The sequence below is a fragment of the Lampetra fluviatilis genome, unplaced genomic scaffold (genome assembly GCF_964198595.1).
Source record: "Lampetra fluviatilis unplaced genomic scaffold, kcLamFluv1.1 SCAFFOLD_927, whole genome shotgun sequence".
NCBI classification, from domain to species: domain Eukaryota; kingdom Metazoa; phylum Chordata; class Hyperoartia; order Petromyzontiformes; family Petromyzontidae; genus Lampetra; species Lampetra fluviatilis.
The window spans coordinates 1-26,422 of NW_027620935.1; the positions used below are offsets into that span (position 1 = coordinate 1).

The following is a 26,422-nucleotide window of genomic DNA, read 5'->3' on the forward strand; positions in this document are numbered from 1 at the left end:
GTGGTGTGGGGTGTGGTGGGGTGGGGTGGGTGGGGTGGGTGGAGTGGGGTGGGTGGATGGAGTGGGGTGGGGTAGGGTGGGTTGGGTGGGTGGAGTGGTGTGGGGTAGGGGTGGTGGGTGGGGTGGGGTGGTGTGGGGTGGGGGGGGGTGGGTGGGTGGGGTAGGGTGGAGTGGGTGGGGGGTGGATGGAGTGGGGTGGGGTAGGGTGGGTGGGGTGGGTGGAGTGGGGTGGGGGTGGGGTTGGTGGGTGGGTGAGTGGGGTAGGGTGGGTGGATGGAGTGGGGTGGGGTAGGGTGGGTGGGGTGGGGTGGGTGGGGTGGGGTGGGGTGGGGTGGGTGGAGTGGGGTGGGGTGGGGGTGGGGTTGGGTGGGTGGGTGAGTGGGGTAGGGTGGGTGGATGGAGTGGGGTGGGGTAGGGTGGGTGGGGTGGGTGGAGTGGGGTGGGGGTGGGGTAAGGTGGGTGGGGTGGGGTGGGTGGAGTGGGGTGGGGGTGGGGTTGGGTGGGTGGGTGAGTGGGGTAGGGTGGGTGGATGGAGTGGGGTGGGGTAGGGTGGGTGGGGTGGGGTGGGTGGGGTGGGGTGGGTGGAGTGGGGTGGGTAGGGTGGGTGGGGTGGGGTGGGTGGAGTGGGGTGGGTGGGGTAGGGTGGAGTGGGGTGGGGTAGGGTGGAGTGGGGTGGGGTGGAGTGGGGTGGGGTGGGGTGGAGTAGGGTGGGGAAGGGGTGGAGTGGGGTGAGTGGGGTGGGGTGGGTAGGTGGGGTGGGGTGGGTGGGTTGGGTGGGGTGGAGTAGGGTGGGGTGGGTGGGAGTGGGGTGGGTGGGGTGGGGTGGGGTGGTGGGGTGGGTGGAGTGGGGTGGGGGTGGGGTTGGGTGGGTGGGGTGGGGTGGGGTGGTGGGGGTGGGGTGGGTGGGTGGGGTGGAGTGGGGTGGGTGGAGTGGGGTGGGGGTGGGGTTGGGTGGGTGGAGTGGGGTGGGTGGAGTGGGGTGGGTGGGGTGGGGTGTGGTGGTGGGGTGGGTGGAGTGGTGTGGGGTGGGGTTGGGTGGGTGGTGGGGGTGGAGTGGGGTGGGTGGAGTGGGGTGGGTGGGGTGGGGTGGGGTGGTGGGGTGGGTGGAGTGGGGTGGGGGTGGGGTTGGGTGGGTGGGTGGGGTGGAGTGGGGTGGGTGGGGTGGGGTGGGGTGGTGGGGTGGGTGGAGTGGGGTGGGTGGGGTTGGGTGGGGTGGAGTGGGGTGGTGGGGTGGGTGGAGTGGGGTGGGGGTGGGGTTGGGTGGGTGGGTGGGGTGGGTGGAGTGGGGTGGGTGGAGTGGGGTGGGTGGGGTGGGGTGGGGTGGTGGGGTGGGTGGAGTGGGGTGGGTGGGGTTGGGTGGGGTGGAGTGGGGTGGTGGGGTGGGTGGAGTGGGGTGGGGGTGGGGTTGGGTGGGTGGGTGGGGTGGGTGGGGTTGGGTGGGGTGGGTGGGGTTGGGTGGGGTGGAGTGGGTGGGGGTGGGGTGGGTGGGTGGGGTGGAGTGGGTGGGGTGGGGTGGGGTGGGGTTGGGTGGGTGGGGTGGGTGGGGTGGAGTGGGGTAGGGTGGGTGGGGTGGGGTGGGTGGGGTGGGTGGGGTAGGGTGGAGTGGGGTGGGGTAGGGTGGAGTGGGGTGGGGTGGAGTGGGGTGGGGTGGGGTGGAGTAGGGTGGGGAAGGGGTGGAGTGGGGTGAGTGGGGTGGGGTGGGTAGGTGGGGTGGGGTGGGTGGGTTGGGTGGGGGTGGAGTAGGGTGGGGTGGGTGGAGTGGGGTGGGTGGGGTGGGGTGGTGGGGTGGGTGGAGTGGGGGTGGGGTTGGGTGGGTAGGGTGGGGTGGGGTGGTGGGGTGGGGTGGGTGGGTGGGGTGGAGTGGGGTGGGTGGAGTGGGGTGGGGGTGGGGTTGGGTGGGTGGAGTGGGGTGGGTGGAGTGGGGTGGGTGGGGTGGGGTGGGGTGGTGGGGTGGGTGGAGTGGGGTGGGGGTGGGGTTGGGTGGTGTGGGTGGGGTGGAGTGGTGGGGTGGAGTGGGGTGGGGTGGGATTGGGTGGGTGGGGTGGAGTGGGGTGGGTGGGGTGGGGTGGGGTGGTGGGGTGGGTGGAGTGGGGTGGGTGGGGTTGGGTGGGGTGGAGTGGGGTGGTGGGGTGGGTGGAGTGGGGTGGGGGTGGGATTGGGTGGGTGGGGTGGAGTGGGGTGGGTGGGGTGGGGTGGGGTGGTGGGGTGGGTGGGAGTGTGGGGGTGGGGTTGGGTGGGGTGGAGTGGGGTGGTGGGGTGGGTGGAGTGGGGTGGGGGTGGGGTTGGGTGGGTGGGTGGGGTGGGTGGAGTGGGGTGGTGGGGTGGGTGGAGTGGGGTGGGGGTGGGGTTGGGTGGGTGGGTGGGGTGGGTGGAGTGGGGTGGGGTTGGGTGGGTGGGTGGGGTGGGTGGGGTTGGGTGGGGTGGAGTGGGGTGGGGGTGGGGTTGGGTGGGTGGGTGGGGTGGGTGGGTGGGTGGGGTGGAGTGGGTGGGGTGGGGTGGGGTTGGGTGGGTGGGGTGGGTGGGGTGGAGTGGGTGGGGTGGGTGGGGTTGGGTGGGTGGGGTGGGATGGGGGTGGGTGGGGTAGGGTGGAGTGGGGTTTGGTGGGTGGGTGGGGTGGGTGGGGTGGAGTGGGGTGGGGGTGGGGTTGGGTGGGTGGGGTGGGGTGGGTGGGTGGGGTGGAGTGGGTGGGGTGGGGTTGGGTGGGTGGGGTGGGTGGGTGGGGTGGAGTGGGGTGGGGTGGGTGGGGTTGGGTGGGTGGGGTGGGATGGGGGTGGGTGGGGTAGGGTGGAGTGTGGTGGGGTGGGGTGGAGTGGAGTGGGCGGTGTGTGGGGAGTGGTGGTGCAACGGTTAGCGCTACGTCGCTTCCACCAGTGGCTGGCCTAGCGGTGCCTCGTAAAACATCGTAAAACGTCGTAAAACATCGCCACTGGGGAGACAAAGGCGGTCGGAGGGTGGTGCTGCCCACAATGATGATGACGATGATGATGATGACGATGACGACGACGATGATGACGACGATGATGATGACGACAATGATGATGACGATGATGATGACGACGATGACGACGATGATGATGACGACGATGATGATGACGATGATGACGATGATGATGATGACGACAATGACGACGATGATGATGATGACAATGATGATGACGATGATGATGACGACGATGACGACGATGATGATGACGACGATGATGATGACGATGATGACGACGATGATGATGACGACGATGACGACGATGATGATGACGACGATGACGACGATGATGATGACGATGATGATGACGATGATGATGACGACGATGACGACGATGATGATAACGATGATGACGACGATGATGATGACGACGATGACGACGATGATGATGACGATGATGACGACGATGATGATGACGATGATGACGACGATGATGATGACGACGATGACGACGATGATGATGACGACGATGACGACGATGATGATGACGATGATGATGACGATGATGATGACGACGATGACGACGATGATGATAACGATGATGACGACGATGATGATGACGACGATGACGACGATGATGATGACGATGATGACGACGATGATGATGACGATGATGACGACGATGATGATGACGACGATGACGACGATGATGATGACGATGATGATGACGATGATGATGACGACGATGACGACGATGATGATGATGACGACGATGACGACGACGATGACGACGATGATGATGACGACGATGACGACGACGATGATGACGATGATGATGACGACGATGACGACGACGATGATGACGATGATGATGACGATGACGATGACGACGATGATGATGACGACGATGATGACGATGATGATGACGACGATGACGACGATGATAATGACGACGACGACGACGCCGATGATGATGATAATGGTGATGACGACGATGACGACGACGATGACGACGACGATGATGACGATGATGATGACGATGATGATGACGATGATGATGACGATGATGATGATGACGATGATGATGACGATGATGACGATGATGATGACGACGATGATGATGATGATGACGACGATGATGACGATGATGATGACGATGATGATGACGACGATGATGACGATGATGATGATGACGATGATGATGACGATGATGACGATGATGATGACGACGATGACGACGATGATGATGACGACGATGACGACGATGATGATGACGACGATGACGACGATGATGATGACGACGATGATGACGATGATGATGATGACGATGATGATGACGACGATGATGATGACGATGATGACGATGATGATGATGACGATGATGATGACGACGATGACGACGATGATGATGACGACGATGACGACGATGATGATGACGACGATGACGACGACGATGATGACGATGATGATGACGATGATGATGACGACGATGACGATGACGATGATGACGATGATGACGACGATGATGATGACGACGATGACGACGACGATGATGACGATGATGACGACGACGATGATGACGATGATGATGACGACGATGACGACGACGATGATGACGATGATGATGACGACGATGATGACGATGATGATGACGATGATGATGACGATGATGATGACGACGATGACGACGACGATGATGACGATGATGATGACGACGATGACGACGATGATGATGACGACGATGACGACGACGATGATGACGATGATGATGACGACGATGACGACGACGATGATGACGATGATGATGACGACGATGACGACGATGATGATGACGACGATGACGACGACGATGATGACGACGATGATGATGACGACGATGACGACGATGATGATGACGACAATGACGACGACGATGATGACGACGACGATGACGATGATGATGACGACGATGACGACGATGATGATGACGATGATGACGACGATGACGACGATGACGACGATGATGACGACGATGATGACGATGATGATGACGACGATGACGACGATGATGATGACGACGATGATGACGACGATGACGACGATGACGACGATGACGACGATGATGACGACGATGACGACGATGACGACGATGACGACATTGACGATGACGACGACGACGACGACGGTGAGCGCCTCACCCAGGTTTCTTCTCGAACTTGAAGCCCTTGCGGCGCATGTAGCTGAACAGCAACAAGCAGGCGGCGATGTGAAGGATGAGAAGGCAGACCAACACGATCCACCACTTCGTGTTGTTTGGGGCTGTCGGGAGGGCAGGCACAGATCAATGACGTGACTTAACCGAAAGAACCAAATAATAATTCCTGCAGTCACGAAAGTTCTAAAATTAAGAGAGAATAAAAATTAACCCGTAAAAACAAAGTTTTTCACTATAAATCCTTTATATGCGTGGCGGCTGGAGTCCTCTCGTCCTCTGGCTTGAGATGGCTGCCACCTACGGGTCAGATGATTGTCTGGCAGCATTAAGCGATTGGTAATTAAATTTTTTGTTAAAAAATGTTTCCCTAAAAAGTGTAACATTTTGTGAAAAAAATTTTCACGAAAATTCATTGTCACGCACAACGCGTCTGTGTGCAAAATGTCAGCTCGATTGGATCACGGGAAGTGGGTTAAAAAACGAGCGAAAGATTTGCACGGTCCTAAGCAAGCAAGCAAACTTAATATAAAGGATTTAAAACATAAAACATAATAAAATACAATGGTAGGTTTTTACCCTTTTAACTGGTACAAAACTGACACCAAGGTGTCAGTTTTGTACCAGTTAAAAGGGTAAAAACCTACCATTATATTTTGCCACTGGTAAAAGAGATCTCATAGTATAATAAAATACAATTCTCACGACGTTTCGGCCGCAACGCAAGCAGCCGTCCTCAGGTGAAGAACAGGTCTGTCAAGTAGACAGAGACTGAATGTAAATGTAATCTCACCATTCAGACGCTGTCTTTCCGACAGACCTGTTCTTCACCTGAGGACGGCTGCTTGCGTTGTGGCCGAAACGTCGTGAGAATTGTATTTTAATATGTTTTATTTTTATTATTTTATTATTTCCCTTCTACGTGATGACTTTACCGAAAGAACCAATCATATGAATCCCTGCAGTCACGAAAGCTTTAAATCGAAAAAAAAGATGATGTTGCTTTCTCTACGCCCCTCCCTCTCTACGCCCCTCCCTCTCTACGCCCCTCCCTCTCTACGCCCCTCCCTCTCTACGCCCCTCCCTCTCTACGCCCCTCCCTCTCTACGCCCCTCCCTCTCTACGCCCCTCCCTCTCTACGCCCCTCCCTCTCTACGCCCCTCCCTCTCTACGCCCCTCCCTCTCTACGCCCCTCCCTCTCTACGCCCCTCCCTCTCTACGCCCCTCCCTCTCTACGCCCCTCCCTCTCTAAGCCCCTCCCTCTCTCTAAGCCCCTCCCTCTCTCTATGCCCCTCCCTCTCTACGCCCCTCCCTCTCTACGCCCCTCCCTCTCTATGCCCCTCCCTCTCTATGCCCCTCCCCTCTATGCCCCTCCCTCTCTCTACGCCCCTCCCTCTCTATGCCCCTCCCTCTCTATGCCCCTCCCTCTCTACGCCCCTCCCTCTCTACGCCCCTCCCTCTCTATGCCCCTCCCCCTCTCTACGCCCCTCCCCCTCTCTACGCCCCTCCCCCTCTCTACGCCCCTCCCCCTCTACGCCCCTCCCTCTCTATGCCCCTCCCTCTCTATGCCCCTCCCCCTCTCTACGCCCCTCCCCCTCTACGCCCCTCCCTCTCTATGCCCCTCCCCCTCTCTATGCCCCTCCCCCTCTATGCCCCTCCCCCTCTCTACGCCCCTCCCTCTCTACGCCCCTCCCCCTCTACGCCCCTCCCCCTCTATGCCCCTCCCTCTCTACGCCCCTCCCTCTCTATGCCCCTCCCCCTCTCTACGCCCCTCCCCCTCTACGCCCCTCCCTCTCTATGCCCCTCCCACTCTACGCCCCTCCCTCTCTCTATGCCCCTCCCTCTCTACGCCCCTCCCTCTCTCTATGCCCCTCCCTCTCTACGCCCCTCCCTCTCTACGCCCCTCCCTCTCTCTAGCCCCTCCCACTCTACGCCCCTCCCTCTCTCTATGCCCCTCCCACTCTACGCCCCTCCCTCTCTCTATGCCCCTCCCCTCTCTACGCCCCTCCCTCTCTACGCCCCTCCCTCTCTCTATGCCCCTCCCACTCTACGCCCCTCCCTCTCTCTATGCCCCTCCCTCTCTACGCCCCTCCCTCTCTCTATGCCCCTCCCCCTCTCTACGCCCCTCCCTCTCTATGCCCCTCCCCCTCTCTACGCCCCTCCCTCTCTCTACGCCCCTCCCTCTCTACGCCCCTCCCTCTCTACGCCCCTCCCTCTCTACGCCCCTCCCTCTCTCTACGCCCCTCCCTCTCTCTATGCCCCTCCCTCTCTCTATGCCCCTCCCTCTCTCTATGCCCCTCCCTCTCTACGCCCCTCCCTCTCTCTACGCCCCTCCCTCTCTACGCCCCTCCCTCTCTCTATGCCCCTCCCTCTCTCTATGCCCCTCCCTCTCTCTATGCCCCTCCCTCTCTACGCCCCTCCCTCTCTCTACGCCCCTCCCTCTCTACGCCCCTCCCTCTCTCTATGCCCCTCCCTCTCTCTATGCCCCTCCCTCTCTCTATGCCCCCTCCCTCTCTCTATGCCCCTCCCTCTCTACGCCCCTCCCTCTCTCTATGCCCCTCCCTCTCTCTACGCCCCTCCCTCTCTACGCCCCTCCCTCTCTCTATGCCCCTCCCTCTCTATGCCCCTCCCTCTCTATGCCCCTCCCTCTCTACGCCCCTCCCTCTCTACGCCCCTCCCTCTCTCTATGCCCCTCCCTCTCTATGCCCCTCCCCCTCTATGCCCCTCCCTCTCTATGCCCCTCCCTCTATGCCCCTCCCTCTCTATGCCCCTCCCTCTCTATGCCCCTCCCCCTCTATGCCCCTCCCTCTCTATGCCCCTCCCTCTCTATGCCCCTCCCCCTCTATGCCCCTCCCCCTCTCTACGCCCCTCCCTCTCTATGCCCCTCCCTCTCTATGCCCCTCCCTCTCTCTACGCCCCTCCCTCTCTATGCCCCTCCCTCTCTACGCCCCTCCCTCTCTACGCCCCTCCCTCTCTACGCCCCTCCCTCTCTATGCCCCTCCCTCTCTAAGCCCCTCCCTCTCTACGCCCCTCCCTCTCTACGCCCCTCCCCCTCTACGCCCCTCCCTCTCTAAGCCCCCTCCCTCTCTACGCCCCTCCCTCTCTATGCCCCTCCCTCTCTACGCCCCTCCCTCTCTACGCCCCCTCCCTCTCTACGCCCCTCCCCCTCTACGCCCCTCCCTCTCTATGCCCCTCCCTCTCTATGCCCCTCCCTCTCTACGCCCCTCCCTCTCTACGCCCCTCCCTCTCTACGCCCCTCCCCCTCTACGCCCCTCCCTCTCTATGCCCCTCCCTCTCTAAGCCCCTCCCTCTCTACGCCCCTCCCTCTCTAAGCCCCTCCCTCTCTACGCCCCTCCCTCTCTACGCCCCTCCCTCTCTACGCCCCTCCCTCTCTACGCCCCTCCCTCTCTACGCCCCTCCCTCTCTACGCCCCTCCCTCTCTATGCCCCTCCCTCTCTATGCCCCTCCCTCTCTATGCCCCTCCCTCTCTATGCCCCTCCCTCTCTAAGCCCCTCCCTCTCTCTAAGCCCCTCCCTCTCTATGCCCCTCCCTCTCTCTACGCCCCTCCCTCTCTATGCCCCTCCCTCTCTAAGCCCCTCCCTCTCTCTAAGCCCCTCCCTCTCTATGCCCCTCCCTCTCTCTACGCCCCTCCCTCTCTATGCCCCTCCCTCTCTCTATGCCCCTCCCTCTCTATGCCCCTCCCTCTCTAAGCCCCTCCCTCTCTCTATGCCCCTCCCTCTCTAAGCCCCCTCCCACTCTACGCCCCTCCCCCTCTCTACGCCCCTCCCTCTCTACGCCCCTCCCTCTCTACGCCCCTCCCACTCTACGCCCCTCCCCCTCTCTACGCCCCTCCCCCTCTCTACGCCCCTCCCTCTCTACGCCCCTCCCCCTCTCTACGCCCCTCCCCCTCTCTACGCCCCTCCCACTCTACGCCCCTCCCCCTCTCTACGCCCCTCCCCCTCTCTACGCCCCCTCCCTCTCTATGCCCCTCCCACTCTACGCCCCTCCCCCTCTCTACGCCCCTCCCCCTCTCTACGCCCCTCCCTCTCTATGCCCCTCCCTCTCTATGCCCCTCCCTCTCTAAGCCCCTCCCTCTCTCTACGCCCCTCCCTCTCTACGCCCCTCCCTCTCTATGCCCCTCCCTCTCTACGCCCCTCCCCCTCTCTACGCCCCTCCCTCTCTACGCCCCTCCCTCTCTAAGCCCCTCCCTCTCTCTAAGCCCCTCCCTCTCTACGCCCCTCCCCTCTCTAAGCCCCTCCCTCTCTCTATGCCCCTCCCCCTCTCTAAGCCCCTCCCTCTCTCTATGCCCCTCCCTCTCTATGCCCCTCCCTCTCTCTAAGCCCCTCCCTCTCTAAGCCCCTCCCTCTCTCTAAGCCCCTCCCTCTCTAAGCCCCTCCCTCTCTCTACGCCCCTCCCTCTCTACGCCCCTCCCTCTCTACGCCCCTCCCCCTCTCTAAGCCCCTCCCTCTCTCTATGCCCCTCCCTCTCTACGCCCCTCCCCCTCTCTAAGCCCCTCCCTCTCTCTACGCCCCTCCCTCTCTAAGCCCCTCCCCCTCTCTACGCCCCTCCCTCTCTCTATGCCCCTCCCTCTCTACGCCCCTCCCTCTCTACGCCCCTCCCCCTCTCTAAGCCCCTCCCTCTCTCTACGCCCCTCCCTCTCTAAGCCCCTCCCCCTCTCTACGCCCCTCCCCCTCTCTAAGCCCCTCCCTCTCTACGCCCCTCCCTCTCTCTATGCCCCTCCCTCTCTACGCCCCTCCCTCTCTACGCCCCTCCCTCTCTAAGCCCCTCCCTCTCTACGCCCCTCCCCCTCTCTACGCCCCTCCCCCTCTCTACGCCCCTCCCCCTCTCTACGCCCCTCCCCCTCTCTACGCCCCTCCCTCTCTACGCCCCTCCCCCTCTCTACGCCCCTCCCCCCTCTCTACGCCCCTCCCTCTCTATGCCCCTCCCCCTCTCTACGCCCCTCCCTCTCTCTACGCCCTTCCCTCTCTATGCCCCTCCCCCTCTCTACGCCCCTCCCTCTCTAAGCCCCTCCCTCTCTACGCCCCTCCCCCTCTCTACGCCCCTCCCCCTCTCTACGCCCCTCCCCCTCTCTACGCCCCTCCCTCTCTACGCCCCTCCCCCTCTCTACGCCCCTCCCCCTCTCTACGCCCCTCCCTCTCTATGCCCCTCCCCCTCTCTACGCCCCTCCCTCTCTCTACGCCCCTCCCCCTCTCTACGCCCCTCCCTCTCTATGCCCCTCCCCCTCTCTACGCCCCTCCCCCTCTCTACGCCCCTCCCTCTCTATGCCCCTCCCCCTCTCTACGCCCCTCCCTCTCTATGCCCCTCCCCCTCTCTACGCCCCTCCCTCTCTAAGCCCCTCCCTCTCTACGCCCCTCCCTCTCTACGCCCCTCCCTCTCTACGCCCCTCCCCCTCTCTACGCCCCTCCCTCTCTACGCCCCTCCCTCTCTCTACGCCCCTCCCCCTCTCTACGCCCCTCCCTCTCTACGCCCCTCCCCCTCTCTACGCCCCTCCCCCTCTCTACGCCCCTCCCTCTCTATGCCCCTCCCCCTCTCTACGCCCCTCCCTCTCTACGCCCCTCCCCCTCTCTACGCCCCTCCCCCTCTCTACGCCCCTCCCTCTCTATGCCCCTCCCCCTCTCTACGCCCCTCCCTCTCTATGCCCCTCCCTCTCTCTATGCCCCTCCCCCTCTCTACGCCCCTCCCTCTCTACGCCCCTCCCCCTCTCTACGCCCCTCCCCCTCTCTACGCCCCTCCCTCTCTCTACGCCCCTCCCCCTCTCTAAGCCCCTCCCCCTCTCTATGCCCCTCCCTCTCTAAGCCCCTCCCTCTCTCTAAGCCCCTCCCTCTCTCTACGCCCCTCCCTCTCTAAGCCCCTCCCTCTCTCTAAGCCCCTCCCTCTCTCTACGCCCCTCCCCCTCTCTATGCCCCTCCCTCTCTAAGCCCCTCCCTCTCTCTAAGCCCCTCCCTCTCTCTAAGCCCCGCCCTTTCAAGTGGGAAGCGTTTCATTCATGGGCGGTTAGTGGTCGCAAGAGATGTAGCGATTTCTAATCGAGTGCATCTTTTAAAAACACCCCGTGTATCTATTTTGTAATATTTGACACTGAAATCAAGCAAAGCAGCTATGCGATGTAGTGTATAATGTACCACACACACACTTAACATTTGACACTGAAATCAAGTAAAGCGACTATGCAATGTAGTGTATAATGTACCACACACACATAACATTTGACACTGAAATCAAGCAAAGCGGCTATGCAATGTAGTGTATAATGTACCACACACACACACTTAACATTTGACACTGAAATCAAGCAAAGCGACTATGCAATGTAGTGTATAATGTACCACACACACACACTTAACATTTGACACTGAAATCAAGCAAAGCGACTATGCAATGTAGTGTATAATGTACCACACACACACACTTAACATTTGACACTGAAATCAAGCAAAGCGACTATGCAATGTAGTGTATAATGTACCACACACACACACATAACATTTGACACTGAAATCAAGCAAAGCGGCTATGCAATGTAGTGTATAATGTACCACACACACACTTAAAACATTTGACACTGAAATCAAGCAAAGCGGCTATGCAATGTAGCAGAGGTGGGACAAAGTCATTGTTATGCAAGTCCAAGTCGAGTCGCAAGTCATCAAATTCATGACTCGAGTCTGACTCGAGTCCAAGTCACATGACTCGAGTCCACACCTCTGCAATGTAGTGTATAATGTACCACACACACACATATAACATTTGACGCTGAAATCAAGCAAAGCGACTATGCAATGCAGTGTATAATGTACCACACACACACACATATAACATTTGACACTGAAATCAAGCAAAGCGGCTATGGATATTAGCGCCATCCCCTTACCGCGGTCATCGTGTGGAGGTACATTGCTGGGACCGTTACCTAAAGATGAGCGGGGCCATGCAAGAAAGACACCTTCAGTCAAACAACTTTGGGGCGTACGGGTCAAAGTTCGAAGTCTGTGAGGCTCTGTGTGAGTCTGTGGGTCTCTATGTGAGGCGATGGGTCTCTGTGTGAGTCTGTGGGTCTCTGTGTGGGTCTCTGTGTGAGTCTATGGGTCTCTGTGTGAGTCTGTGGGTCTCTATGTGAGGCGATGGGTCTCTGTGTGAGTCTGTGGGTCTCTGTGTGAGTCTGTGGGTCTCTGTGTGAGTCTATGGGTCTCTGTGTGAGTCTATGGGTCTATGTGAGAGTCTATGGGACTCTGTGTGAGTCTATGGGTCTCTGTGTGAGTCTATGGGTCTCTGTGTGAGTCTGTGGGTCTCTGTGTGAGTCTATGGGTCTCTGTGTGAGTCTATGGGTCTATGTGAGAGTCTATGGGACTCTGTGTGAGTATGTGGGTCTCAGTGTGAGGCTATGGGTCTCTGTGTGAGTCTATGGGTCTCTGTGTGAGTCTATGGGACTCTGTGTGAGTCTATGGGTCTCTGTGTGAGTCTATGGGTCTCTGTGTGAGTCTGTGGGTATCTGTGTGAGCCTGTGGGTCTCTGTGTGAGGCTATGGGTCTCTGTGTGAGTCTGTGGGTCTCTGTGTGAGTCTATGGGTCTATGTGAAAGTTTATGGGGCTCTGCGTGAGTCTGTGGGTCTCTGTGTGAGTCTGTGGGTCTCTGTGTGAGTCTATGGGTCTCTGTGTGAGTCTATGGGTCTATGTGAAAGTTTATGGGGCTCTGCGTGAGTCTGTGGGTCTCTGTGTGAGTCTGTGGGTCTCTGTGTGAGTCTGTGGGTCTCTGTGTGAGGCTATGGGTCTCTGTGTGAGTCTGTGGGTCTCTGTGTGAGTCTATGGGTCTATGTGAAAGTTTATGGGGCTCTGCGTGAGTCTGTGGGTCTCTGTGTGAGTCTGTGGGTGAGTGAGTGAGTGAGTGGGCGGATGAGCAAGTGGGTTAATTAGTGAGCGAGTAAGTGGGTGGTGGTGGTGCTGGTGGTGGTGGTGGCAGCAGCGGTGGCGGTGGTGGTGGCAGTGGTGTTAGTGTTGGTGGCGGTGTTGGTGGTGGTAGTGGTGGTGGCGGCGGTGGCAGCAGCGGTGGCGGTGTAGTGGGTGTGGTGGCGGCAGTGGTGTTGGTGGTGGTGGCGGTGGTAGTGGTGGTGTTGGCGGTGGTGTTGGTGGTGGCGGTGGTGGCGGTGGTGGTGGCAGTAGTGGTAGTGGTGGCGGTGGTAGCGGTGGTGTAGTGGTGGTGGTGGTGTTGGTGATGGCGGTGGTAGCGATGGTGGCAGAAGTGGTGTTGGTGGCGATAGTCGCCGCGCCATCCAAACAAAACAAATTTCGCCAGCGACAGCCACCCCCGTACCTTCTGTCGGCAAGCCCCCTCCACCGCCGCCGCTCACCGTCACCACGCCGCTCACCGTCACACCACCAACACCACCACCACCACCACCGCCGGTCACTACCGCGGTCGTTGTCCGCGTCTCCACCGTCACGTGCACGTTCACCATGAGCACCGTGCCGGTATCGCCCAGAACCTCGCACTTGTAGCCGCCCGAATCGGCCGCTGACGCGTTCAGCAGGACGGCGGACGCGTTCCGTCGGACCAGGTCGCCGACCCATTTCACCTTGGGGTCCTTCTGCCCGTTTATCGGGAAACTCGGGGTGTAGTAGAACAGCTGGCGGAGACACACGTGACGGGGGGGCGATGATGCGAGCCCGTTGCCACGTGACGCGCGTGACGTCGTCGCGATGGCAACGCACGTGGCCGTGATGTCACGTGGTGGGCCGCCGCGCGGATGGACGCACCGTCTGGTGCACTACCGCACGGATGAACGCACCGTCTGGTGTACTACCGCACGGATGAACGCACCATCTGGTGTGCTACCGCACGGATGAACGCACCGTCTGGTGTACTACCGCACGGATGAACGCACCGTCTGGTGTACTACCGCACGGATGAACGCACCGTCTGGTGTACTACCGCACGGATGAACGCACCGTCTGGTGTACTACCGCACGGATGAACGCACCGTCTGGTGTGCTACCGCACGGATGAACGCACCGTCTGGTGTACTACCGCACGGATGAACGCACCGTCTGGTGTACTACCGCGCGGATGAACGCACCGTCTGGTGTACTACCGCACGGATGAATGCACCGTCTGGTGTACTACCTTACGGATGAATGCACCGTCTGGTGTACTACCGCACGGATGAACGCACCGTCTGTTGTACTACCGCACGGATGAATGCACCATCTGGTGTACTACCGCACGGATGAATGCACCGTCTGCTGTACTACCGCACGGATGAATGCACCGTCTGCTGTACTACCGCACGGATGAACGCACCGTCTGGTGTACTACCGCACGGATGAACGCACCGTCTGGTGTACTACCGCACGGATGAACGCACCGTCTGCTGTACTACCGCACGGATGAACGCACCGTCTGCTGTACTACCGCACGGATGAACGCACCGTCTGCTGTACTACCGCACGGATGAACGCACCGTCTGCTGTACTACCGCTCGGATGAACGCACCGTCTGCTGTACTACCGCTCGGATGAACGCACCGTCTGCTGTACTACCGCACGGATGAACGCACCGTCTGCTGTACTACCGCACGGATGAACGCACCGTCTGCTGTACTACCGCACGGATGAACGCACCGTCTGCTGTACTACAGCATGGATGAACGCACCGTCTGCTGTACTACCACACAGATGAATGCACCGTCTGGTGTACTACCGCACGGATGAACGCACCGTCTGGTGTACTACCACACAGATGAATGCACCGTCTGGTGTACTACCGCACGGATGAACGCACCGTCTGCTGTACTACAGCACGGATGAACGCACCGTCTGGTGTACTACCGCACGGATGAACGCACCGTCTGCTGTACTACCGCACGGATGAACGCACCGTCTGTTGTACTACAGCACGGATGAACGCACCGTCTGCTGTACTACCGCACGGATGAACGCACCATCTGGTGTACTACCGCACGGATGAACGCACCGTCTGGTGTACTACCGCATGGATGAACGCACCGTCTGCTGTACTACCGCACGGATGAACGCACCGTCTGCTGTACTACCGCACGGATGAACGCACCGTCTGCTGTACTACCGCTCGGATGAACGCACCGTCTGTTGTACTACCGCTCGGATGAACGCACCGTCTGTTGTACTACCGCTCGGATGAACGCACCGTCTGCTGTACTACCGCACGGATGAATGCACCGTCTGTTGTACTACCGCATGGATGGACGCACCGTCTGCTGTACTACCGCACGGATGAATGCACCGTCTGGTGTACTACCGCTCGGATGAACGCACCGTCTGGTGTACTACCGCTCGGATGAACGCACCGTCTGGTGTACTACCGCTCGGATGAACGCACCGTCTGGTGTACTACCGCTCGGATGAACGCACCGTCTGGTGTACTACCGCTCGGATGAACGCACCGTCTGGTGTACTACCGCTCGGATGAACGCACCGTCTGGTGTACTACCGCTCGGATGAACGCACCATTTTCGTGTTCTTCTCCCACTTCACGCTGTCCAATTCTCCTCCCGCGGGCACTTTGCACGGCAGAAGAATGTTGTCTCCCACGAAACCGTTGACGTCCACGTTGACCTGCGGGATGACCTCTCGCTCTGGGAGCAACCGAAAAAAAGAGGAGAGAGAGGCGCGGGGTAGACTGATTACCTTTCAACTCTTTTTTTATTTTACCCCTATTGAACTGTGGTGAAGAACCAGTGGCATGTAGATCTGCAGAACTTGAAGAACCACCACTGGTTCTTCAAGTTCTGCAGATCTACATGCCACTGTTTCTTCGCGTTCTGCAGATGTAGATGCCAACATCTACATCTGCAGAACGCGAAGAACCAGTGGCATCTACATCTACAGAACGTGAAGAACCAGTGGCATCTACATCTGCAGAATGTGAAGAACCAGTGGCATCTACATCTGCAGAACGTGAATAACCAGTGGCATCTACATCTGCAGAACATGAAGAACCAGTGGCATCTACATCTGCAGAATGTGAAGAACCAGTGGCATCTACATCTGCAGAACGTGAAGAACCAGTGGCATCTACATCTGCAGAACGTGAAGAACCAGTGGCATCTACATCTACAGAACGTGAAGAACCAGTGGCATCTACATCTGCAGAATGTGAAGAACCAGTGGCATCTACTTCTGCAGAACGTGAAGAACCAGTGGCATCTACATCTGCAGAACGTGAAGAACCAGTGGCATCTACAGAACGTGAAGAACCAGTGGCATCTACATCTGCAGAACGTGAAGAACCAGTGGCATCTACATCTGCAGAACGTGAAGAACCAGTGGCATCTACATCTGCAGAACGTGAAGAATCAGTGGCATCTACATCTGCAGAACGTGAAGAACCGGTGGCATCTACATCTGCAGAACGTGAAGAACCAGTGGCATCTACATCTGCAGAACGTGAAGAACCAGTGGCATCTACATCTGCAGAACGTGAAGAACCAGTGGCATCTACATCTGCAGAACGTGAAGAACCAGTGGCATCTACATCTGCAGAACGTGAAGAACCAGTGGCATCTACATCTGCAGAACGTGAAGAACAAGTGGCATCTACATCTGCAGAACGTGAAGAACCAGTGGCATCTACATCTGCAGAACGTGAAGAACCAGTGGCATCTACATCTGCAGAACGTGAAGAATCAGTGGCATCTAAATCTGCAGAACGTGAAGAACCGGTGGCATCTACATCTGCAGAACGTGAAGAACCAGTGGCATCTACATCTGCAGAACGTGAAGAACCAGTGGCATCTACATCTGCAGAACGTGAAGAACCAGTGGCATCTACATCTGCAGAACGTGAAGAACCAGTGGCATCTACATCTGCAGAACGTGAATAACCAGTGGCATCTACATCTGCAGAATGTGAAGAACCAGTGGCATCTACATCTGCAGAACGTGAAGAACCAGTGGCATCTACTTCTGCAGAATGTAAAGAACCAGTGGCATCTACAGAGACTCACAGAAACTCACCGAAACCCACAGAGACTCACAGAGACCCACAGAGACCCACAGAGACTCACAGAGACCCACAGAGACCCACAGAGACTCACAGAGACACCAACAGAGGAGACACACGCTTGCCCGCTCCCTTACTCTGGTTGCGATGGACCCGTAGCTCGATGATGCGCTCCCAGACGAGAATGACCCCCTTGTAGATCTTGCAGCGATATCGTCCCACGTCCGACATCCTCGCGCGGATGATCCTCAGCGCGGCGTTCCCGATGCTCGCATTGCCCCGCCACTCCACGTTCCCGTCCTTTGTAATCTCACCACCTGACAGCTTCAGGATCTGCTCTCGTGGGCGGTAGGGAGGGGGGGGGGGTGGTGGTTGTGGGGGAAGTGGTGGTGATCTCCTGCACCTAGTCTGGCACCGCTGGGGCATCTGCTCAGTCATCTCAGTCGACCGCCCAGGGCAACTTCCGGGTCTGTTCCGTGATCTCCTGCACCTAGCCTGGCACCGCTGGGGCATCTGCCCAGTCATCTCAGTCGATCGCATGGAAACTGCTGGGTCTGTCCCGTGACCTCCTGCACCTAGCCTGGCACCGCTGGGGCATCTGCTCAGTCATCTCAGTCAATCGCATGGAAACTGCTGGGTCTGTCGCGTGACCTCCTGCACCTAGCCTGGCACCGCTGGTGCATCTACCCAGTCATCTCAGTCGACCCCCCAGGGCACCTGCTGGGTCTGTCCCGTGACCTCCTGCACCTAGCCTGGCACCGCTGGGGCATCTGCCCAGTCATCTCAGTCGACCGCATGGAAACTGCTGGGTCTGTCCCGTGATCTCCTGCACCTAGCCTGGCACCGCTGGGGCATCTGCTCAGTCATCTCAGTCGATCGCATGGAAACTGCTGGGTCTGTCGCGTGACCTCCTGCACCTAGCCTGGCACAGCTGGGGCATCTGCTCAGTCATCTCAGTCGATCGCATGGAAACTGCTGGGTCTGTCCCGTGATCTCCTGCACCTAGCCTGGCACCGCTGGGGCATCTGCCCAGTCATCTCAGTCTACCCCCAGGGCACCTGCTGGGTCTGTCGCGTGACCTCTTGCACCTAGCCTGGCACAGTGTAGTGTGTAGTAGTGTATAGTAGTGCATAGTGTAGTAGTGTATAGACCGAGCGCGTCTAGAGGATGATAGGGTTATGCGATGGGGTCTGGCTTTACAGCTGTCCAACTACCATATTCGAGTTTTGAAGGGAAGCGAAAACATCATAGCAGATTTCCTGAGTCAACGCAAAACCTCGGCTCCATCAACTGAGAACGTGATTCTATTGTACTCCGTGTATGAGTCAATGGAGCGTTGACTTCCCCCGGGGGAAAGACACTATAGCGGGTACAATGCATCATTGTTCACAAGCGAGGTTTTCAGCAACTGTAATCTTCTATTTTCTATATATATAAAAGGGAAATTTGTGAACATGTGTCTGTTCGAAATGTTTAGCGGACTTCCCAAAGTATAAAAATAGACTTTTGTATTTTTTGGGGAGGGGGGAAGGCACAATAATGGATATATTTTGCACGGCAAGTGAGCGGTGACGTCACATCTGTGATGTCACCCGCGTGCGGAAGCGTAACGCAGTGTGCCTGATGACGTCCCGCAGTGTGCCTGATGACGTCACAGCACGCTGCTAGGAATGAGCCTTTGTTGTGTAAATTCGGTGCGGATTATGTAAAGGTGCGTGTAAATGGGACTGAGCCTTTTGTTATGTAGAGGTGGTGCGGCTGAAATCGCTGCCAGGAAATGAGTCTTTGTTGTGTAGAATGGTTGACTGAGCCTTTTGTTATGTAGAGATGATGCGGCTGAAATCGCTGCCAGGAAATGAGTCTTTGTTGTGTAGAATGGTTGACTGAGCCTTTTGTTATGTAGAGATGATGCGGCTGAAATCGCTGCCAGGAAATGAGTCTTTGTCGTGTAGAATGGTTGACTGAGCCTTTTGTTATGTAGAGATGGTACGGCTGAAATCGCTGCCAGGAAATGAGTCTTTGTTGTGTAGAATGGTTGACTGAGCCTTTTGTTATGTAGAGGTGGTGCGGCTGAAATCGCTGCCAGGAAATGAGTCTTTGTTGTGTAGAATGGTTGACTGAGCCTTTTGTTATGTAGAGGTGGTGCGGCTGAAATCGCTGCCAGGAAATGAGTCTTTGTTGTGTAGAATGGTTGACTGAGCCTTTTGTTATGTAGAGGTGGTGCGGCTGAAATCGCTGCCAGAAAATGAGTCTTTGTTGTGTAGAATGGTTGACTGCGCCTTTTGTTATGTAGAGGTGGTGCGGCTGAAATCGCTGCCAGGAAATGAGTCTTTGTTGTGTAGAATGGTTGACTGAGCCTTTTGTTATGTAGAGGTGGTGCGGCTGAAATCGCTGCCAGGAAATGAGTTTTTGTTGTGTAGAATGGTTGACTGAGCCTTTTGTTATGTAGAGGTGGTGCGGCTGAAATCGCTGCCAGGAAATGAGTCTTTGTTGTGTAGAATGGTTGACTGAGCCTTTTGTTATGTAGAGGTGGTGCGGCTGAAATCGCTGCCAGGAAATGAGTTTTTGTTGTGTAGAATGGTTGACTGAGCCTTTTGTTATGTAGAGGTGGTGCGGCTGAAATCGCTGCCAGGAAATGAGTCTTTGTCGTGTAGAATGGTTGACTGAGCCTTTTGTTATGTAGAGATGGTACGGCTGAAATCGCTGCCAGGAAATGAGTCTTTGTCGTGTAGAATGGTTGACTGAGCCTTTTGTTATGTAGAAGTGGTGCGGCTGAAATCGCTGCCAGGAAATGAGTCTTTGTCGTGTAGAATGGTTGACTGAGCCTTTTGTTATGTAGAGGTGGTGCGGCTGAAATCACTGCCAGGAAATGAGTCTTTGTCGCGTAGAATGGTTGACTGACCCTTTTGTTATGTAGAGGTGGTGCGGCTGAAATCGCTGCCAGGAAATGAGTCTTTGTCGCGTAGAATGGTTGACTGACCCTTTTGTTATGTAGAGGTGGCGCGGCTGAAATCGCTGCCAGGAAATGAGTCTTTGTTGTGTAGAATGGTTGACTGAGCCTTTTGTTGTGTAGGGGTGGTGCGGCTGAAATCGCTGCCAGGAAATGAGTCTTTGTTGTGTAGAATGGTTGACTGAGCCTTTTGTTATGTAGAGGTGGTGCGGCTGAAATCGCTGCCAGGAAATGAGTCTTTGTTGTGTAGAATGGTTGACTGAGCCTTTTGTTATGTAGAGGTGGTGCGGCTGAAATCGCTGCCAGGAAATGAGTCTTTGTTGTGTAGAATGGTTGACTGAGCCTTTTGTTATGTAGAGGTGGTACGGCTGAAATCGCTGCCAGGAAATGAGTCTTTGTTGTGTAGAATGGTTGACTGAGCCTTTTGTTATGTAGAGGTGGTGCGGCTGAAATCGCTGCCAGGAAATGAGTCTTTGTTGTGTAGAATGGTTGACTGAGCCTTTTGTTATGTAGAGGTGGTGCGGCTGAAATCGCTGCCAGGAATGCTCCAAATATGTGTAGTTAAATCTTTTTCTTAACAGCGTGCTTCAGCCGCACCGAACCTCACAAAAATAATATCCAGGGCCTACCTTGGCTCCTCTCTCACTTGATACAGCTATCGTGAGCTGTGACGGTTCCACCTGAAGACGGAAGCTTGTGTTGCCTCCGAAACGTCGTGATTTTTATTTTATTTTACTTTTATTAATTTTTATTGTAATTTTTTACCTACGTGACTTAACCGGTAAAACCTAAGAATATAGTGTAGTAGTGTTTAGCAGTGTGTAGTGTACTAGTACTGGAGTCTTGTCGTCAACACTCGGGCAGGACCAGGGGGACTGCGGAACCGAGGGACCGGGACAAATATCGCCACTTACCCTCCTATTGGCAAATGAGGTTCCAATGGTGTCAATGCTTTCACCCCGAGCTCTCATACTCTGATGGTGCATTGTCTTTGAGTTGTGGGCCTTTTGGCGTCATCTGGTCCAACACCATGTGAGTCTAGGCTCTACGGAAAGCTGTCTCGGGTGTGGACCAATCAACTTCAAGGACAGTGCATACATCATCAGAGTTATGTTTTTTGTTTGCATTATGACTGCAGGTATTGTGGTCTATGCAAACATGACTCCTTGTAAAAAAAAAAGGTGTCAGTTTTATTGCCAGATAGAAGGGTAAAAAAACCATTATCATATTTTTTTCTACTGGCAAAGGAGGTTCCAATGGTGTAAATTCTTACCCCGAGCTCTCATACTCTGATGGTGCATTGTCTTTGAGTTGTGCGCCTTTTGGCGTCATCTGGTCCAACACCATGTGAGACTAGGCTCTAGGAAAAGCTGTCTCGGGTGTGGACCAATCAACTTCAAGGACAGTGCATACATTATCAGAGTTATGTTTTTTTGTTTTAGTATTTTTTGCATTATGACCGCAGGTATTGTGGTCTATGTAAACATGACTCCTTGTAAAAAAAGGTGTCAGTTTTGTTGCCAGATAGAAGGGTAAAAAACCCATTATCACTCACCCTCCTGTCGACAGTCGATTCAGGCGAAGTGAACACCCAGAAGACGCTGAGGCTCTCCGTAGGAGGAAAGTTGCAGTCGAGCGTGACGCTGTGGTCAGCGTGAACTTCTTTGGAGAGGATTTGAGCGGCGGTTCGCGAGGCTTCAGGGTGACCAGCAACGACAGAGAGACACACACCATGTTCATCACACAGACACACACCACGTACAACAACAACAACCGCCATTCGCTGCTAAGTGGCGGTGACGTCACCACGACGCTTGTGCCAGGCCATGTGCACGTTGAGGCCACGTGAAGTGTCGAACGCCCGCTGGCAGGAGGTCACGTGGCAGACCCAGCAGGTGTCACGGGTCGACTGACATTGTCGATCACTGCTACAACGCGGTGGGCTCTCATGAGATTGTCTTTTCTGAGACCAAGGTGCTCTGCAAACCTTCTGGCTACCATCAAAGGTTTGTACACGAAGCCATCCAGATATACAAACACAGACATCATTTCAACCGTGATGATGGGTACAAACTGAGTCATCATCGGAAAGATGTTATTAACCGTGCAAAAAAGATTTAACGACTCATATTTGGACCATCTTATTTGACAGGCACTATTCTACTTTACCGAGTGTTTACATCCCCAGCGTTTAACAGTGCTGCCTTTTTGTATTTGGATTGTCAGCCAACACCGGTTACAACCCTACCTATTGTTCTCTTTTAGCCCCGCCCACCCCCCCAACACGTTCCATTCATTGGCTACCACATTCAGATAAGCCCCTCCCCCTTAACTTGTATTTAAGAGCTTGTCTCTTGGAATCCCTGCCTCACTTGATACAGTAAATTTTAGCTGTGACGGTCCCACCTGATGACGGAGACTTGTGTTGCCTCCGAAACGTCGTCGTGATTTGTTATTTTGTTTCTTATTATTTATTTCTAGAATTTTTATTTATCATTATTTATTTTTACCTACGTGACTCTACCGAAAAAACCTAAGTGTATGAATGTGACATCAGTGCAGGACCGCTCTTTCCTGAAACCACATTGGGGCTCCGCAAGCCTCCCCTCAGCGTGCCTGGCAAGGCGATGTTGAATAACACTGGTCAACACACTTTTTCTGGCATAAGGTATTCCAACGGTAATTTTGGGGGGTGCTGATTCCAAATCTGCCGTCAGTTTTTGTCTATCACATCGGGTTTTTGAGATATCAAATATTGCATTTTCAATAAAAACTGCAGAAGAAAAATATTAAATAAATGTGGATATCTACATAAAATTATATTGTAAACACACTATCCTAAAAACACAGCACCGTATTTTAACACTAAAGCAGTCACTGACTCGCAACAACTTGCAATCATAAGTGACAGAGTTAATTTCGGGTAAAATCAATGAAAATGGGGTATGCCGATAGCATAAATATGAGATGTGATGGAGCAAATCTGAGATCAGATTTGGAATCAGCACCCTGTGAAATTAGTCTAGAACAGCTGCAAAAGTCCAGGCCAGAAAAAAATGCTTTTTTTTGTTGACCAGTGTAATCCTTGCCAGGACCTTTCCCAGCACACTGCAGAGTGAGATGCCCCTGTAGTTGTTACAGTCTGTGCGGTCACCCTTCTTAAAAGAGGGGGACCACCAGGGCATCCTTCCAATCCCGCGGAACCCGTCCAGTGGTCAAGACTGTTGTTATGATGTCATATAGGGCAGTCTGTGCACAAACACCACCCCCTCCCTCAGCATTTCGCTTGGGAGATCATCTCTGCCCGGTGCCTTTCCTGGTCTCAGACTCTGGATCGCCCTCAGTACTTCCTCAACAGATGGCACCTCAGCCAGCCACTCACAGGGGGTGACTTCTTCCACCAATATTTGAGGCACCGCAGCCTCAGCAGGGTCATCCCCACTTGGCCCCATGATGTTTTCAAGGCTGACAGATCACCTTTCTTTCCTCTAATGATGGTGAAAGCTGTGGCACTGCAAGCTACATTTTTGATGGAATGAATTAGCGATTTGTGATCGCAGGCCACTGAGGCAGATTCCAACTCCTCAGATCCACAGACTCACACAGTGAGTCACACAGAGACCCACAGACTCACACAGTGAGTCACACAGAGCCCTACATACTCACACAGAGACCCACAGACTCACACAAAGACCCATAGACTCACACAGAGACCCACAGACTCACACAGAGACCCACACCCTCACACAGAGACCCCCAGACTCACACAGAGACCCATAGACTCACACAGAGACCCACAAACTCACACAGACACACCACAGACTCACACAGAAACCCAGAGACTCACACAGACACACCACAGACTCACACAGACACCCCGAGACTCACACAGAGACCCCCAGACTCACACAGAGACCCACAGACTCACACAGACACACCACAGACTCACACACAGACCCATAGACTCACACAGCGACCCATAGACTCACACAGAGACCCATAGACTCACTCACACAGAGACCCCCAGACTCACACAGACACACCACAGACTCACACAGAGACCCCCAGACTCACACAGACACACCACAGACTCACACAGAGACCCCCAGACTCACACAGACACACCACAGACTCACACAGAGACCCCCAGACTCACACAGACACACCACAGACTCACACAGAGACCCACAGACTCACACAGACACACCACAGACTCACACAGAGACCCACAGACTCACACAGACACACCACAGACTCACACAGAGACCCACAGACTCACACAGACACACCACAGACTCACACAGAGACCCACAGACTCACACAGACACACCACAGACTCACACAGAGACCCCCAGACTCACACAGACACACCACAGACTCACACAGAGACCCACAGACTCACACAGACACACCACAGACTCACACAGAGACCCACAGACTCACACAGACACACCACAGACTCACACAGAGACCCACAGACTCACACAGACACACCACAGACTCACACAGAGACCCCCAGACTCACACAGACACACCACAGACTCACACAGAGACCCCCAGACTCACACAGACACACCACAGACTCACACAGAGACCCCCAGACTCACACAGACACACCACAGACTCACACAGAGACCCCCAGACTCACACAGACACACCACAGACTCACACAGAGACCCCCAGACTCACACAGACACACCACAGACTCACACAGACACACCACAGACTCACACAGACTCACATACCTGCCACGTGCAGGAGAAATATCCACACGGCGAGCATCTTGTCGACACGAAAAACTCTCCGTTCATTCACCTTCCTCTGCCACCTGGACAACATTTATATATTTCCTGCCGAGTGGAGGACGGAGTGAGAGGTGCAATGCAGCCTCCGCGTTTCACTCCCCCGCTCGTAGCCACACCACACACAACACTGCCGGATGGAGATAACACGAAAACACAAAATGTGAAAACACAGGCGAATTTTTTTTGGTTGAAGCGATTGTAAATGTATTTGCTCCGTGATTCTTTCGGCAAAGTCGCGTAGAGAGAAATTAAATTAAATGAAAATTAAGCGGTAAAAACAAAGTTTTTCACTATAAATCCTTTATATGCGTGGCGGCTAGAGTCCTCTCGTCCTCTGGCTTGAGATGGCTGCCACCTATGGGTCAGATGATTGTCTGGCAGCATTAAACAATTGGTAATTAAATATTTAAAAAATTTTCCCTAAACAGTGTAAAATTTTGGAAAAAAATTTTCGCGAAAATTCATTGTCAGGCACAACGAGTCTGTGTGCAAAATGTCAGCTCGATTGGATCACGGGAAGCGGGTTGAAAAACGACCGAAAGATTTGCACGGTCGTAAGCGCGCAAGCAAGCAAGCAAGTGAACTTAATATAAAGGATTTAAGAAAACAAAGTTTTCCTAAAAAGTGTAAAATTTTGGGAAAAAAATTTCACGAAAATTCATTGTCAGGCACAACGAGTCTGTGTGCAAAATGTCAGCTCGATTGGATCACGGGAAGTGGGTTAAAAAACGAGCGAAAGATTTGCACGGTCGTAAGCGCGCAAGCAAGCAAGCAAGTGAACTTAATATAAAGGATTTAAGAAAACAAAGTTTTCCTAAAAAGTGGAAAATTTTGGAAAAAAAATTTCGCGAAAATTCATTGTCAGGCACAACGAGTCTGTGTGCAAAATGTCAGCTCGATTGGATCACGGGAAGTGGGTTAAAAAACGAGCGAAAGATTTGCACGGTCGTAAGCGCGCAAGCGAACTTAATATAAAGGATTGAATAATAGAACACGGCGTTTCGATTGCAACACAAGCAACCGTCATCAGGTACGAACGAATGAGAAAACAAGCATAGTGAACTTGTAAATGCAATGCCGTACAACACAGAGAGGCGGCTAATACAACAGTCAACACCCTACCTGGTTGATTACGTTCTTAGACAGATTGCTAAATTTGAGAGAGAGACAAAACACAGACACGGAGACACACAGACAGACACACAGGCAGAGAGAGACACACAGAGACACACAGACAGACACACAAGCAGAAAAAGACACACACATAGACACACAGACAGACACACAGGCAGAGAGAGACACACAGAGACACACAGACAGACACACAAGCAGAGAGAGACACACACATAGACACACAGACAGACACACAGACAGACACACAGGCAGAAAGAGACTCACACAGAGACACACAGAGAGAGACACACACATAGACACACAGACAGACACACAGGCAGAAAGAGACTCACACAGAGACACACAGAGAGAGACACACACAGAGACACACAGACACAAGCAGAGAGAGACACACACATAGACACACAGACAGACACACACATAGA

At 55.1% G+C, this 26,422-nt stretch overlaps 1 protein-coding gene across 1 annotated transcript; it reads right to left on the minus strand.

Moving 5' to 3' along the window:
* Nucleotides 1-5,100: 5,100 nt before the first annotated feature.
* On the minus strand, nucleotides 5,101-24,932 carry LOC144954553 (CD226 antigen-like; the record flags this gene model as incomplete). The annotated part of the gene is made up of 7 exons (XM_078885024.1): nucleotides 24,804-24,932; nucleotides 21,614-21,753; nucleotides 17,246-17,441; nucleotides 15,614-15,741; nucleotides 13,443-13,755; nucleotides 12,007-12,045; nucleotides 5,101-5,221 (listed from the first exon to the last, which is right to left on the minus strand). Coding segments are annotated over exons 1-7 (1,031 nt in total), but the record flags the coding sequence as incomplete, so codon positions are not given.
* Between the last annotated feature and the right edge of the window lie 1,490 nt (nucleotides 24,933-26,422).